At 44.4% G+C, this 13228-nt stretch overlaps 1 protein-coding gene across 1 annotated transcript in view; it reads left to right on the forward strand.

Moving 5' to 3' along the window:
* The first annotated feature begins 12800 nt into the window (after positions 1-12800).
* Positions 12801-13228, forward strand: part of LOC124785008 — a 960541-nt gene continuing 960113 nt past the window's right edge. Inside the window, exon 1 of the mRNA XM_047254148.1 lies at positions 12801-12893. Within this exon, the coding sequence (XP_047110104.1) occupies positions 12879-12893 (15 nt within the window). The 5' untranslated portion in view covers positions 12801-12878. The remainder of the gene's footprint in view (positions 12894-13228) is intronic.

Genomic DNA, 13228 nt, shown 5'->3' on the forward strand with positions numbered 1-13228 from the left:
CAACCAATTTATTGACTTTGACAGTGTTTCTGGACTGATTACCAATCAGGCATTCGCCTTGTGAGGAGTCCAACACCCCAACACAGACTGAGAGAGTTTCCTTGCCATTTCCAGGGGCAGGGGGCTGGTTGGTGACGTCATATGATTGAGGGGGGGGTGAATTTCACAGAGGAGTGGTGGGGGAAGGGACACATGCTGGCTGGGAGAACCCCCAGGGGTTGGGGATAATTAAGGGGTCAATTTTATTAATTTGATATAAAATGTAGCCCAGCACCACCGTTGCCCTACTACTGTATTGCCTGTAATACTTCGAACGTTCTCATTTGGGAGAGATCCAGCGAGTTCGCAGGTCAAGGACGGGTTTGGCAAGCACGAAGACAAGCAGTAGAACGTCTTGTTGTGTGCAGCTGGGCATTGTCTTGTCATGAAGGCCAACAAAACAGTGCATAACATATTGTCGATGTAGCACTGGGCAGTAAAGTCCCTGCGGATGGCAACCAAAAGGGTCCTGCTATGAAATGAAGTGGCACTGCAGACCATCCATCCCGGTTGTCGAGCCAGATGGCGGGCGACTGTCAGGTTGGTAAGTCACCGCCGTCTGGGGCTTCTCCAGACACGTTTTCATTGATCATCAGGGCTCAGCTTGAAGAGGGCTCGTCACCGAAGATAGTCAATGCGATTCCCCGCCAAAGACTTCTTTGGGGACGCCCCAGACAATGGAAGGATTCCAAGCTGACTCTCGCCTGCCACACGGCCCGAAAACCAGGAGTAGTGGTTTGCAGTGCCATTTCTTTTCATAATGGGACTCATTCAGTTGTCAACCGAGCACCTTTACTCCAAAGAGATTTCTACACCCCGTTTTGTTGCCCTTCATAGCAGGGCATTCTGGGCTTACATTTAGTATGCACACAGGGGGAGATTCTACTGCCCGTCTTCATGGTTGAAAATCCTACATTGCCCAGCAAGATCACCTGATTCTCTCTAGTCGAGAACATTTGGAAGATTGTGGCAGGGCCGTGCAAGTGTCTCGGGATTTTGGTGATCTAATGCGCCAGTTGGACAGTATTTGGCACGGTATGCCTGAGGAGTACATCCAGCAACTCTATCAAGCAACGTCAAGTCGAATAACTGCTTGCATAAGGGCCAGAGGTGGTCCAACACTTTATTGAGTTGCTGAACTCGTGGAACAATTTCCCTTGAATAAATCATACAACTTTTCTGGAATTGCAGTAATTTATTTGTCCGACATGTACAACACATCTACCAATTTCCGACCCATTCAGATAATATCTTTGTGCTGCGTCGTTATTTTTGACTTAGATTGCGTGTATAATTCAGTAACTAAAAGAAATTTCCCATCACATAGGTAGGCATAATATGCACAGTTAATCAGTGATAACCACTGCTTGCATGATTAGTGCACAAGGCCGACTGAGGGCCAAACTTCAGATTATCTCCAGCATATTCAAAGTTGGTGAAATGAACAGGAATTTGTTATAAATATGAGTATTCGATGTACTCAGGGCTTTGAATTCTGTTGTTTGAGCATTTACAGTTATCGGTAAACTTTAAGTAAACCACGTGATCATGTGATGGACAGACTTTAGACAAAGCATAGTAAATTCAAAATCAATGAAACAAATAAAATTTCCACACAACGTAAGTGCTCATTATACTCAGGACTTCGGGTTCTATCGTTTAATTATTGCCACCGACCAATAATCTTGAAGTAAAGGGTACAAATAAGCTGAAGGCAAGTATTTAGTGAAGCTCCAGGAAATTCAGAAACAACGAAACAAAAATTTCGCATGCATGTAAGTACTCATTGTAGGGACGGATTTAAGTTCTGTTGTTTAAACAAGCCCATTTGTCAATAAGCGATAAGTAAGGTCCAATGATCAGCTGCGGGCCACGATTCAGACAATCAGTTGCAGGAAAAGCTCCGTTAATATCCAAAAAATGGTTCAAATGGCTCTGAGCACTATGGGACTTTACATCAATGGTCATCAGTCCCCTAGAACTTAGAACTACTTAAACCTAACTAACCTAAGGACATCACACAACACCCAGCCATCACGAGGCAGAGAAAATCCCTGACCCCGCCGGGAATCGAACCCGGGAACCCGGGCGTGGGGAGCGAGAACGCTACCGCAAGACCACGAGCTGCGGGCGTTAATATCCAAGAAAGCACATAAATATCTTTTTGTCCAATGACGTCAACTTACCTCACACAACGACAGAGTAAGCAACTGTTACCTTCGCTGAGAACGTCCGTTCTGCACACAGAGGCGGGGAAGATTTCCGTTACTAAATCTCCTCCCCCCGCCCCCCAGCCCGGGCCACTAACTAGCCTCTCTAGCTTCAGCATTGCCGGTCTACAAGTTAAGCTGGCATAACTATAACCCCCAACTTTGCAAAATGTCTGGACGCACTGGAGCAAACTTCAAAATACTTGCGTCCTTCAATATACTCAATTACAGAGGGCAAGAAAACAAAACGGACTGTGCGAGGGAAAATAAATAAATATACTCTTCTCCGGAGCCTGTGTGTTGCCATGGCAACGTGAAATAGCAGAGATGCTAGACACTGCCAGCATGCCAAGGCACTGGGGGCATTTAACTCTTTGGAAATGGATTCTCTGGCACCGTTCCTCTTTTAAAACGTTTTGCAGTATTTTACAAATCTGAAGACTGCAAACAATGACAAATTCAACTTCATTTTTTAATGAAAATACTGTTTTTAAAAATGTTTCTACAATGTTCGACCACGTATCCCACCAGAGAGTGTGATCTCTTTTCTACCTTTTGCTGGTATCACATCACTAAACATCAGCAGTTTAAAATATATCGCTACGAATATGTGTTATGTATTTGCAATGATTTGTATGCAAATATTGTAATAATGTCTTGACTGCTTTACGCAAACAAAAACATTCAACGGCTCCGAACTGTTGCAACTAATGTGATATTCAGTTTAAACCACATAGTAACCGTTGTAGTTTGTAGATTATTTATGAAATAAGAATGCCTTTCAAATTTACGACAGAGGAATACGTCGATATGGTATTTATTTATGGCAAATGTGATGTTAATGCTATGGCCAAAGTAGTTAATAAATTAAAAAGTTTACGAAATAACCCAATTGCCCCTCCAGCAGCAGGACAGTTAATACATCAATATTCATGGTAATTAAGATTAAAATATTTTGTCTTCAAGTAACATATATTCTGGGACAAAAAAAAGGCGCACCACAAAGGAATCATCCAAATGGGGCGCAAATCGGTAGCTGCGATGTACACGTACACACAAACAAATGATTACAATTTCAGAAAAACACGATAGTTTGTTCAAGAGAACGAGTTTCACAAATCGAACAAGTCCACCTCTGATCTTAGCAGTTATTCAGTTTGGCATTGATTGATAGTTGTTGGATGTGCTCCAGAGGGATATCGTGCCAGATTCTGTCCAATTGGCGCATTTGATCGTCTAAATCAGGGGTCTCCAAACTTTTTAGTCTGCGGGCCACATTGACTCCTCCACGAAGTCATAAGGGCCAAGATCTACCTAGTGGGATTAAAGCACCCTAGCACTCCATGATCACCGTAATGTAAGGCTAAAGGAAAGATGAAATCGCAAAAATCTAAGGTTGTGGGAATAGCTAGCACTGAAACTAACTACTATTTTTATTTAATTACATAATTTTGATTGGTGGACGTACCTCCTCTCCAAAATGAAACATGCAAAAAGTATTTACAGATCAAAATTAAGTGATGAGCATTTGAAGTCGCTGATGATTATCTCTACCAGTAAACTTGATCCACAACTGGAGGTAATTATGAAAGGAAAGTTACAGCTACATAAAAGTCACTAATTATCACTAAGATGTTAAATTTCTTTACGTTAATACTCTAACACTGTGGGTCTTCAAGATATAAATTAATTACAGTTATTTTTATACATCAGTTACAACTAAAATATCCAATATCATTATGTACACCAGGTATTGTTTTTTCTTTAAATTGCATTTAAATAAAAATATTTTATACGATTTACTTGCTATGTGTATTTTACAACGTAATCAAAAGAAAGTGAAACCTCGCTTAAGAAGCATCTTCCATAAAGATTGATTACTAAGGCTAGTCGCCAAAGTGGCGTACATTTGAAAGACTTGCACCAGACTCGTGAGTAGAATAAAATGCAAAGTACTTTTTGCTTAAAATGTTTTCGCCAAACTAGTCTGTTAATCGTTCTTTTTTTTTTACTATCGCACGGAGAATGGTCTGTCTGTTTATTGTGGATAGCCACAAGTTTAAACATGATCTTCCGCTTTGTAAATATAGAGCTCCGACAATGTCGCGGTGTACTGCTCGCGATAGGCCTCGAAACTCAATTGCTGGCAGTATAGGTACCACCTCAAATATTTGGCGGGCCGGATACCGGGGATGTCCGGCCAGCTAACGCGGGCCGGTTTGCCAGGCCTCGCGGGCCGCTTTCGGCCCGCGGGCCGTAGTTTGGAGACCCCTGGTCTAAATCCATAGATTGTTGGATGGTCTACTGATAATATTCCAAAAGTTCTCAATTGGGGAGGGATCCTGCGAACTTACAGGCCAAGATAGGATTTGGCAAGCGCGAGCACAATCACTAGAACCTCTCGCCATGTGCGGGAGGGTATTATCTTGCTGTTCTGCATCAGATGGGACTGACGGATGACATCGAAAAAGTACAAAGAAGGGCAGCTCATTTTGTATTATAGGGAAATAGGCGAGATAGAGCCACAGACATGATACTTGAATTGGAGTGGCAATCATTAAAATAAAGGCGGTTATCGTTGTGACGGAATCTTCTCATGAAGTTTCAATCACTGGTTTTCTCCTCAGATAGCGAAAACATTTTGTTGGCACCCGCCTACATAGGGAGAAATGATCATCACTATAAAATTAGAGAAATCAGGGCTCTCACAGAAAAAGTTACGTGCTCGTTTCTCCCGCGCGTCGTTCAAGAGTGGAACGGAAGAGAGACAACTTGAAGGCGGTTCATTGAACCCTCTGCCAGGCACTTTATTGTGAATTGCAGAGTAATCATGTAGATGTAGATGTAGGTATAGAACTGTAAGCCCAGGTTGGCTTGCCGTGAAGGGCACCGAACTGGGACATAGAATATCATCGACGTACTGCTATTCTGAAAAGATGGCGCAGGTGACAACCAAGGGGATCCTGTATGAAAAGAAGTGTCACCCCTGACGATCACCCCCAGTTGTCGAGCCGTATGGCGGGTGACACACAGGTTGGTATCCCACCGCTGTCCGGGGTATCTCCAGACACGTCTTCGGCCTGGAATCGCATTGAACAGAGTGGAATTGCCTTCGTGATGAGTCCCGCTTTGAACTGAGCCCCAAAGAGCAGTGAAGACATGTCTGGAGGCGCCCCACTTAGCGGGGATACCAACCTGATTGTTGTCTGCCATATGGTCAGAAACAAGTTTAAGGTGGTGTGGTCTCCTGACCTTCATTTCTTACATATTCCGTCCTCACAATCGTATTCTGCACATCAAGACGCTTTTTTCGAACCCAAGCTCGATAGGGTAGAGTCAATTTTGTATCCATGTAAGTGATATGCAAATCTAATAAGTACACAACATGGCGTACACAACATGGCGGCCACAGGAATTTTCGTTCTAGGAAGGCAACCAGCCTGCTGGGAGGCCCATCCCTTCAGAGGGGTGAGTCAGCACACACCTACTTCAGCTGGAGCGACTGCCCAGAGAGAGGACAGCTTTTGCCAGAGCGAAGGAATAACGACCCCCGTGTTCGACTTAAAGGCAAATTTGGCTACATTGTGTGGGAGCACACAGAAGACGCATTTTTTGACAGACCAGCTGCGTAGTTATGGAGTTCTCACAGGGGGACAGTATACGCCTAACGGAGATGCTATATATTTCCGCATTGGTCGACTAAAACGAAACGTCAGTCTCCAGTTTAAAAGGGAAATGCTGATTTTTGGAATAGTTCTGACGCAAAGAGCCAGAGGAGTGAGGGAAGACAGTGAATGATATACCCTAGCAATTTTTCCAGAAAAAGGGGCCGTTCTGTTGTCGCTCTTGGAGCGGGAACATGTAACGAGAGCGTGTGCGCTCATACGTATACGCAAAGAGCGAGGAACAAAGTCTCTCCTCAATACTTCACTGGGAGAGCACCTCTGTCGTTAGCAAATCGGAGTGATATTCTATATTCAGTCACTCACGATTAAGCATTGTTCACTGTGTTGGCTGCCACAGTTATTGTGCTGTGTGGACACGGACAGAGTACTAGTTAAACGCCTGTGAGCGAATATTGAGTGGCATTGCGGTGGACTTCTTATCTGACCGGTATACCACGCCAATAATTGGACTTGACTTCATCAAGGCATAGGGAGAGTTTGATTGGTGAAGGTCAATCCAGATAGAAAGAGATAGTTGTGTTATTATTTGTCAGCAGTGATCGACGCAGGCAGCAGTCATCGCAGCTCACAGTGCTGTGCGCTGCAGTGTATGCGAGCCCCATCTGTCCTCCCCAACAGTACACTCCACTACATTTCTCACATGACAGCCTCGACGGTACCTAGAAAAGTTATTCAAGTTGGGTAGGCATGGCTCTCAGCCATTCTGCCGAGTAAATAACATTCTTAATGAAAAGGGAGAAAATAATTTTCCATACTTTGTAAAATAATAGCATTCTTGTCCATAAGAGGCAGTCTATGTTCCGAAATAAACCCGGAAATTTATTATATTATAAGAAAAAGTTTCACTTGATTTCTCAGAATTTTTTGCAATAAATGATATTTTTCATTCGTTCAATGTTTTTCTTACACTAACTAGCATTACTACAGTACCCAAGTATTCCACAAGTCACGTAAGAATATAGAATATTTATGTGTCTTTTTCCTTACAGCGGACGACTCCAGAAGATATTTGTTGCTGAATGTTTTTCAAGCAGTTCTTGTTGGTACATTAGGAGTGTCTGTCTGACTTTTGTAGCAGTGTGAGGTGGAATTTGTTTCTTGCAGGAGCGAAAGGGTACTTGTTGGATCAATCCATTGCGCAACTTGACAAAATAAAACCCAAACACTCAAACAATGAATGATGGTCTAGGGTGACATATAATAGTCTTGTAGCGTATATCTATGCATAGAAGGCTGATGATGTGCAAAATATCATTGAGTCATATTGTAGTATGTTACATCAAACATAAAATAAACACGAAACTTCCTGGCAGACTAAAACTGTGTGCCGGACCGAGACTCGAACTCGGGACCTTTGCCTTTCGCGGGCAAGTGCTCTACCATCTGAGCTACCCAAGCACGACTCACGACCCGTCCTCACAGCTTCAATGCTGCCAGTGCCTCGTCTCCCACCTTCCAAACTTTACAGAAGCTATCCTGCGAACGTAGCAGAACTTTCTTCCAGGAGTGCTAGTTCTGCAAGGTTCGCAGGAGAGCTTCTGTGAAGTTTGGAAGGTGGGAGACGAGGCACTGGCAGAAGTAAAGCTGTGAGTCGTGCTTGGGTAGCTCAGATGTTAGAGCACTTGCCCGCGAAAGGCAAAGGTCCCGAGTTCGAGTCTCGGTCCGGCACACAGTTTTAGTCTGCCAGGAAGCTTCATATCAGCGCACACCCCGCTGCAGAGTGAAAATCTCATTCTCGATAAAATAAACAAACGTCACTTTTGGTAGAAAAATAAACAATGCTGTTATTTAAGGCGGTTTTTAACCAACAAAAGGTGATGTAATTAGTATTGGTTTTCGTTATAACCCTTTTACACAGAACGCGCAACTGGTGCCAAGCTCTCTTACAAGCAAGACGTTTTTCTGCCAGAAAGTTTTAGAAATTTGAAGTCGACAATACATCAGCCCCTGACTTAAAGAAAGAGTTGGTTGGTAGGACACTTATCGAGGTATCAAGCAACTGTCAATTTAGTAATGGAAGGAAATGTGGAGCGGGGTAAAAGCTGAGGAGGGACGAGAAGGTTCGAAAACAATAAGTTGGTTAAAATGAATGTTGGCTGCGGTAGTAATGCAGATACGATGAGTATTGCACTGGATAGACTAGAATCAAACCATTTGGCTTGCAGGCTACAACAACATGTGGCAGTCATTTTGACATGCAAAATATAGTGATATTTTATTTGTTGTTTCCACTTCTTTTTTTGTTCATTGCTAAGACGGACGCATGGACTTTTCGGCGTACGGTTTATTATAGTGACTGGTATTTTCAGCAAAATGCCAGACAAATTTGTTCTGGAGCAAAATGGATGTTTGGGCAATGATTTCCGTTTCTGTTATTTGCTTTACAGCCAAGACCGATCACTAGTCTGATTGGAGCAACTACTGTTTTGCCTGCGGGAAATGCCGGCCGATGACTTGGCATTTTGTGTTGCATTGTGGTTCGCAGTCGAATTACCTCTATGTCCATACGCCGGAAACCACTGCGAAGAGAGTTCTGAAAATTGTACTGCAAATTAGAGGCGTTCCCTCCCACGGAGCGCGGGAAGAATAGCTGCTCAAATGACTCTCGTTTTAGCGTACCCTACGAGAGCGATAGATAGGTGCTGCAGTATATTCCTCAGATAATACTGGTTCTCAAAATTTTTAGAGGAGGGCTTCACGATATAGTTGACGTCTGTCAATTTAGGCTATTCAACATTCCTGTAACACTCTCGTGCGAAACAATCCAACATTACTGCTGCCCTTCTACACTGAAGCCCCAAAGAAACTGGTATAGGCAAGCGTTTTCAAATACAGATACATATATAACCAGGCAGAATACGCCGCTTCGGTCGGCAACGTCTATGTAAGACAACACGTGTCTGGCGCAGTTGTTAGATCGGTTACTGCTGCCACAATGGCAGGTTATCAAGATTTAAGTGAGTTTGAACGTGGAGTTATAGTCGGCACGCGAGATATGGGACACAGCATCACCGAGGCAGCAATGAAATGGGGGTTTTCCCATACGACCATTTCACGAGTGGACCGTGAATGTCAGGAATCCGGTCAAACATCAAATTTCCGACTTCGCTGTGGCCGGAAAAAGATCCTGCAAGAACGGGACAAACGACGACTGAAGAGAGTCGTTCAACGTGACAGAAGTGCAACCTTCCACAGATTGCTGGAGATTTCAGTGCTGGGCCATCAACAAGTGTCAGCGTGCGAACTATTCAACGAAACGTCATTGATATGGGGTTTCGGGGCCGAAGGCCCACTCGTGGACCCTTCGTGACTGCACGACACAACACTTGCCTCGGCTGTGCGCGTCAAAACCGACACTGGACTGTTGATGATGGCAAACATGTTGCCTTGTTGGACGAGTCTTGTTTCAAATTACATCGAGCGGATGGACGTGTACGGGTATGGAAACAACCTCACGAATCCTTGGATCCTGCGTGTCAGCAGGGGACTGTTCAAGCTGGTGCAGCTCTGTAATGGTGTGGGGCGGGTGCAGTTGGAGTGATATGGGACCCCTGATACGTCTAGGCACGACTCTGACAGGTGACACGTACATGAGCATTCTGTATGACCACCTGCAACCATCCATGTGCATTGTGCATTCCGACGGACTTGGGCAATTCCAGCAGGACAATGCGACACCCCACACATCCAGAATTGCTAGAGTGGCTCCATCCAAATTTAGACACTTCCGCTGGCCACCAGACTCCCCAGTAATGAACATTACTGAGCATATATGGCATGCCTTCCAACGTGCTGTTCAGAAGAGATCTCCACCCCCTCGTACTCTTACGGATTTATGGACAGCCCTGCAGGATTCATGGTGTCAATTCCCTCCAGCACTACTTCAGACATTAGCTGAGTCCATGCCACGTCGTGTTGCGGCACTTCTGCGACATCGCGTGAGCCCTACAAGATATTAGGTGTAAAAGATTCTTTGGCTCTTCAGTGTATGTACACGTCCAATATCTTGATATATTGGGCCTACACCCATGAGCAACAATGTAGTAGTGGTCTGTCTCCATTGCAGACTGAGTACATTTTCCCAGTATCCTATCAAGGAAGTGAAGTCTGCAACATTTTTTTATCCATGACCGAACCTTTGTGCTCTTTCGATTTCATAACACCACAAATTGTTGTATCCAGGCATTTGTGTAACACCCAGGCATGTGTATGCCCCAGTGTGGCTCATTAATATTGTGGTCAGAGGATAACAGGTTTTTGCGTTTGTAAAGTGCGCATTTCTACGTCTATGAGCAATTATTGCAAGTTAACAGCTTTCGCATAACCCTGAATCTTATTAAAGTGCGAATGAACATTTGTGCAACTTATTTCGTATGTTACTGCATTATACACTGCTGGAAGAAAATATGTAACACGCTCAAGGTCATTTTATTAAGTGAAGTGACAAGTAGATCATCATTGTAGGAGTACATGATAGCCACCCCTGTGGCCGAGCGGTTCTAGGCGCTTCTGTCCGGAACCGCGCTGCTGCTACAGTCGCAGGTTCGAATCATACATCGGGCATGGATGTGTGTGATGTCCTTAGGTTAGTTAGGTTTTAAGTAGTTCTAAGTCTAGGGGACTGATGACCTCAGATATTAAGTCCCATTTGAGCCATTTGAACCATTTTGAACCAGCACTGAAATCTGCAGCAATCTGCGGAAGGGTTGCACTTCTGCCACGTTGAACGATTCTCTTCAGTCGCCGTTTGTCCCGTTCTTGCAGGATCTTTTCCCGGCCGCAGCGATGGAGATTTGACGTTTCACCGGATTCCTGATACTCACGGTCCACTTGTGAAATGGTCGTTCGGGAAAATCCCCATAGTGCTTAGAGCCATTTGAATTTGAGCATATGATAACAAATTCAGTCCAAATTGAACATACATGCTAGCGGTTCTAGGCGCGCAGTCCGGAACCGCGCGACCGCTACGGTCGCAGGTTCGAATCCTGCCTCGGGCATGGATGTGTGTGATGCCCTTAGGTTAGTTAGGTTTAAGTAGTCTTAAGTTCTAGGGGACTGATGACCACAGTAGTTAAGTCCCATAGTGCTCAGAGCCATTTGAACCATTTTTGAACATACATGTCACAGTGCAGGGTGCTCAAACACTGGCATCAATACACAGTTTATCCCCCTTGGCGGCAAGACAGGCGCTTGTGCTCACATGCAAGCGATCATAAACGGCTGAATGGCATCCTGAGACAGACTGTCCCAAGCATTTTGCGCCTTTGTTGCAATTTGGCAATGTTTCTTGCCGGCCCTCGAGAACGAGTAAGTTCCCGCTTCACCATGTCCCATATGTGTTTAATTGGCGAGAGATCTGATGATGTTGTGACTACTTGTTATGCACCAGTAACATCACGTCGCCTTTGTAATACTACTCCTGTTAATGGAATTATATTTGACCTTGACTGTGTAGTAACGCTTAAGGTATCCGATTAATTTTAGTTTCTCAAAAGATTTCTATTGAAAGCATCAACGGAAAATGGAACACTGTTCTAATATACTAAAATAAATAGTGATTACGTAAAAGGAAATGGTCACCAGTCTAATTAGGCAAAGTTGTTCCAAGTACTTGCACTGTTCACAAAGAAAGTTTGGAATTTACTGCGTGTTATTCACGATGAACATGATGCTTTCACTCTGACATTTTCACCATTGAATATCGCTATTAGATACGCTAGAACCTACTGTTAGTTATTGTTTATAGACGATGATGAAAATCCTTAGAAAAGAAAGGTTCCCTTATGCCATTTCTCCAAATAAATTGTAATTATCGTTATTATTTTACCTTATTGCAATTATCGTTATCATTTTATGTTATGGGACATGTGACTTTTTATATAATATCATGATTGTTTTGATGTTTTATATAAGTGTTTGGATAATTTTGGGGTTATGTGTATCATATTTTGATTTCTTCATGTTCACCACATATTAGAAATAAAACCGAACTGATTTCATTATTACTTTGTATCTCAGAAAAGTGGCGTCCTATCGTAAATGTAGTTGCATTTGCGGATTAAGCGTTCCACAATTTGGTAAATTCAGAGGCAGAGAAAAAGTGTAAATATTTTGACCTGTGTTAGCAGTCGTGGCTTGGAAGAAGCTTTAGATCTTAATCTAGACGCACGAAAAATTGCATTTCCGTCAGACGATCCTTAACGTTGATGTATAGAACTCATTTTTAAAAGTTCCTCGAGGCATGAATTTCCGATGTCTTGGCGAACCGCGAACCCGTTACTACTCCGGAGCTGAATTCGTTGCTCCCCGGGCTCTTAAAAGCCATGAATGATGCTTAACTGACACTAAGCAGCGCGCAACTTCCCGCAGAGGCCCGTTAATTATTTAAAACAGGTCCGCTTCGCGACCGTATTTGGTCCCCCAGCGCCGGGGGCAGCCCTTTTTCGCGGCGGCCGATCGCCATATGGTTTAATCAGCCCGACGGCACTGGCCGATGCAGTTTTTGACGGCTGCAATCTAAATTACTATCGATACGTCGCAGCGAAAAGAACAAAGAAAAATCAATTTCGTCTTGCAAGCGTGATAGTGAAACAGAAACAAATAGGCGACGAACATCTTAACCGGTTACCGTAACGGGTTGTGGGCCACCGAATACCTTTTGTTCCACCGGCAGCGCTCGATTTGGTCCTGCTGCTCAGCCGTCTTCTTCCTTTTTCCCGCGCGTCGGTCGATTTTTGTCTGCCGCGCCGCCGCAGGTTGCACTATAGGTCAGTGACTAGCAGGTTAACGCGCGGCCCGTCCAGATGGCAGCACCGACGCGGGCCCGTGAGCGCGGCGACAGGCAGAGGTCTCTACTAGTAGTAGTACACCGCCGTTGACAGAAGTCCGTTGGCTTGTGTGCGGGATGTTCGTCTGCTAGCGCGCGGCCCGGCTACCTCCGAGGATGTTCGCTAATCAGGTGAGGCAACACAGCGGAGGGAACAGCTGCAGACTCGTCGGCTGCTGTCTGGCCGACGCACCGGCAGCAGAAGCGCCGCTTCGCGGCACAAACACGAAAATCTGTTTTGTTTTAGTTTACGCTCACAGCGTCGATTCCGCTTATCTCTGTCGTGTCGCACGAGTGAAACGAATAAAACGAGCACCGCACGAGTCTGACTCCCAAGTGTAAGTGACGCGACGCGTGCGCCGACGTACTATAGAAAGGACTTTGAGCTGTGTCAAGATTCCAAACCTTTAAAGAGTGTCCGAAAATAATGAAGTTGGGTAACGGTCTACCCGTATCAAAGATAAGCA

The sequence above is a fragment of the Schistocerca piceifrons genome, chromosome 1 (assembly GCF_021461385.2).
Source record: "Schistocerca piceifrons isolate TAMUIC-IGC-003096 chromosome 1, iqSchPice1.1, whole genome shotgun sequence".
Classification (NCBI taxonomy): domain Eukaryota; kingdom Metazoa; phylum Arthropoda; class Insecta; order Orthoptera; family Acrididae; genus Schistocerca; species Schistocerca piceifrons.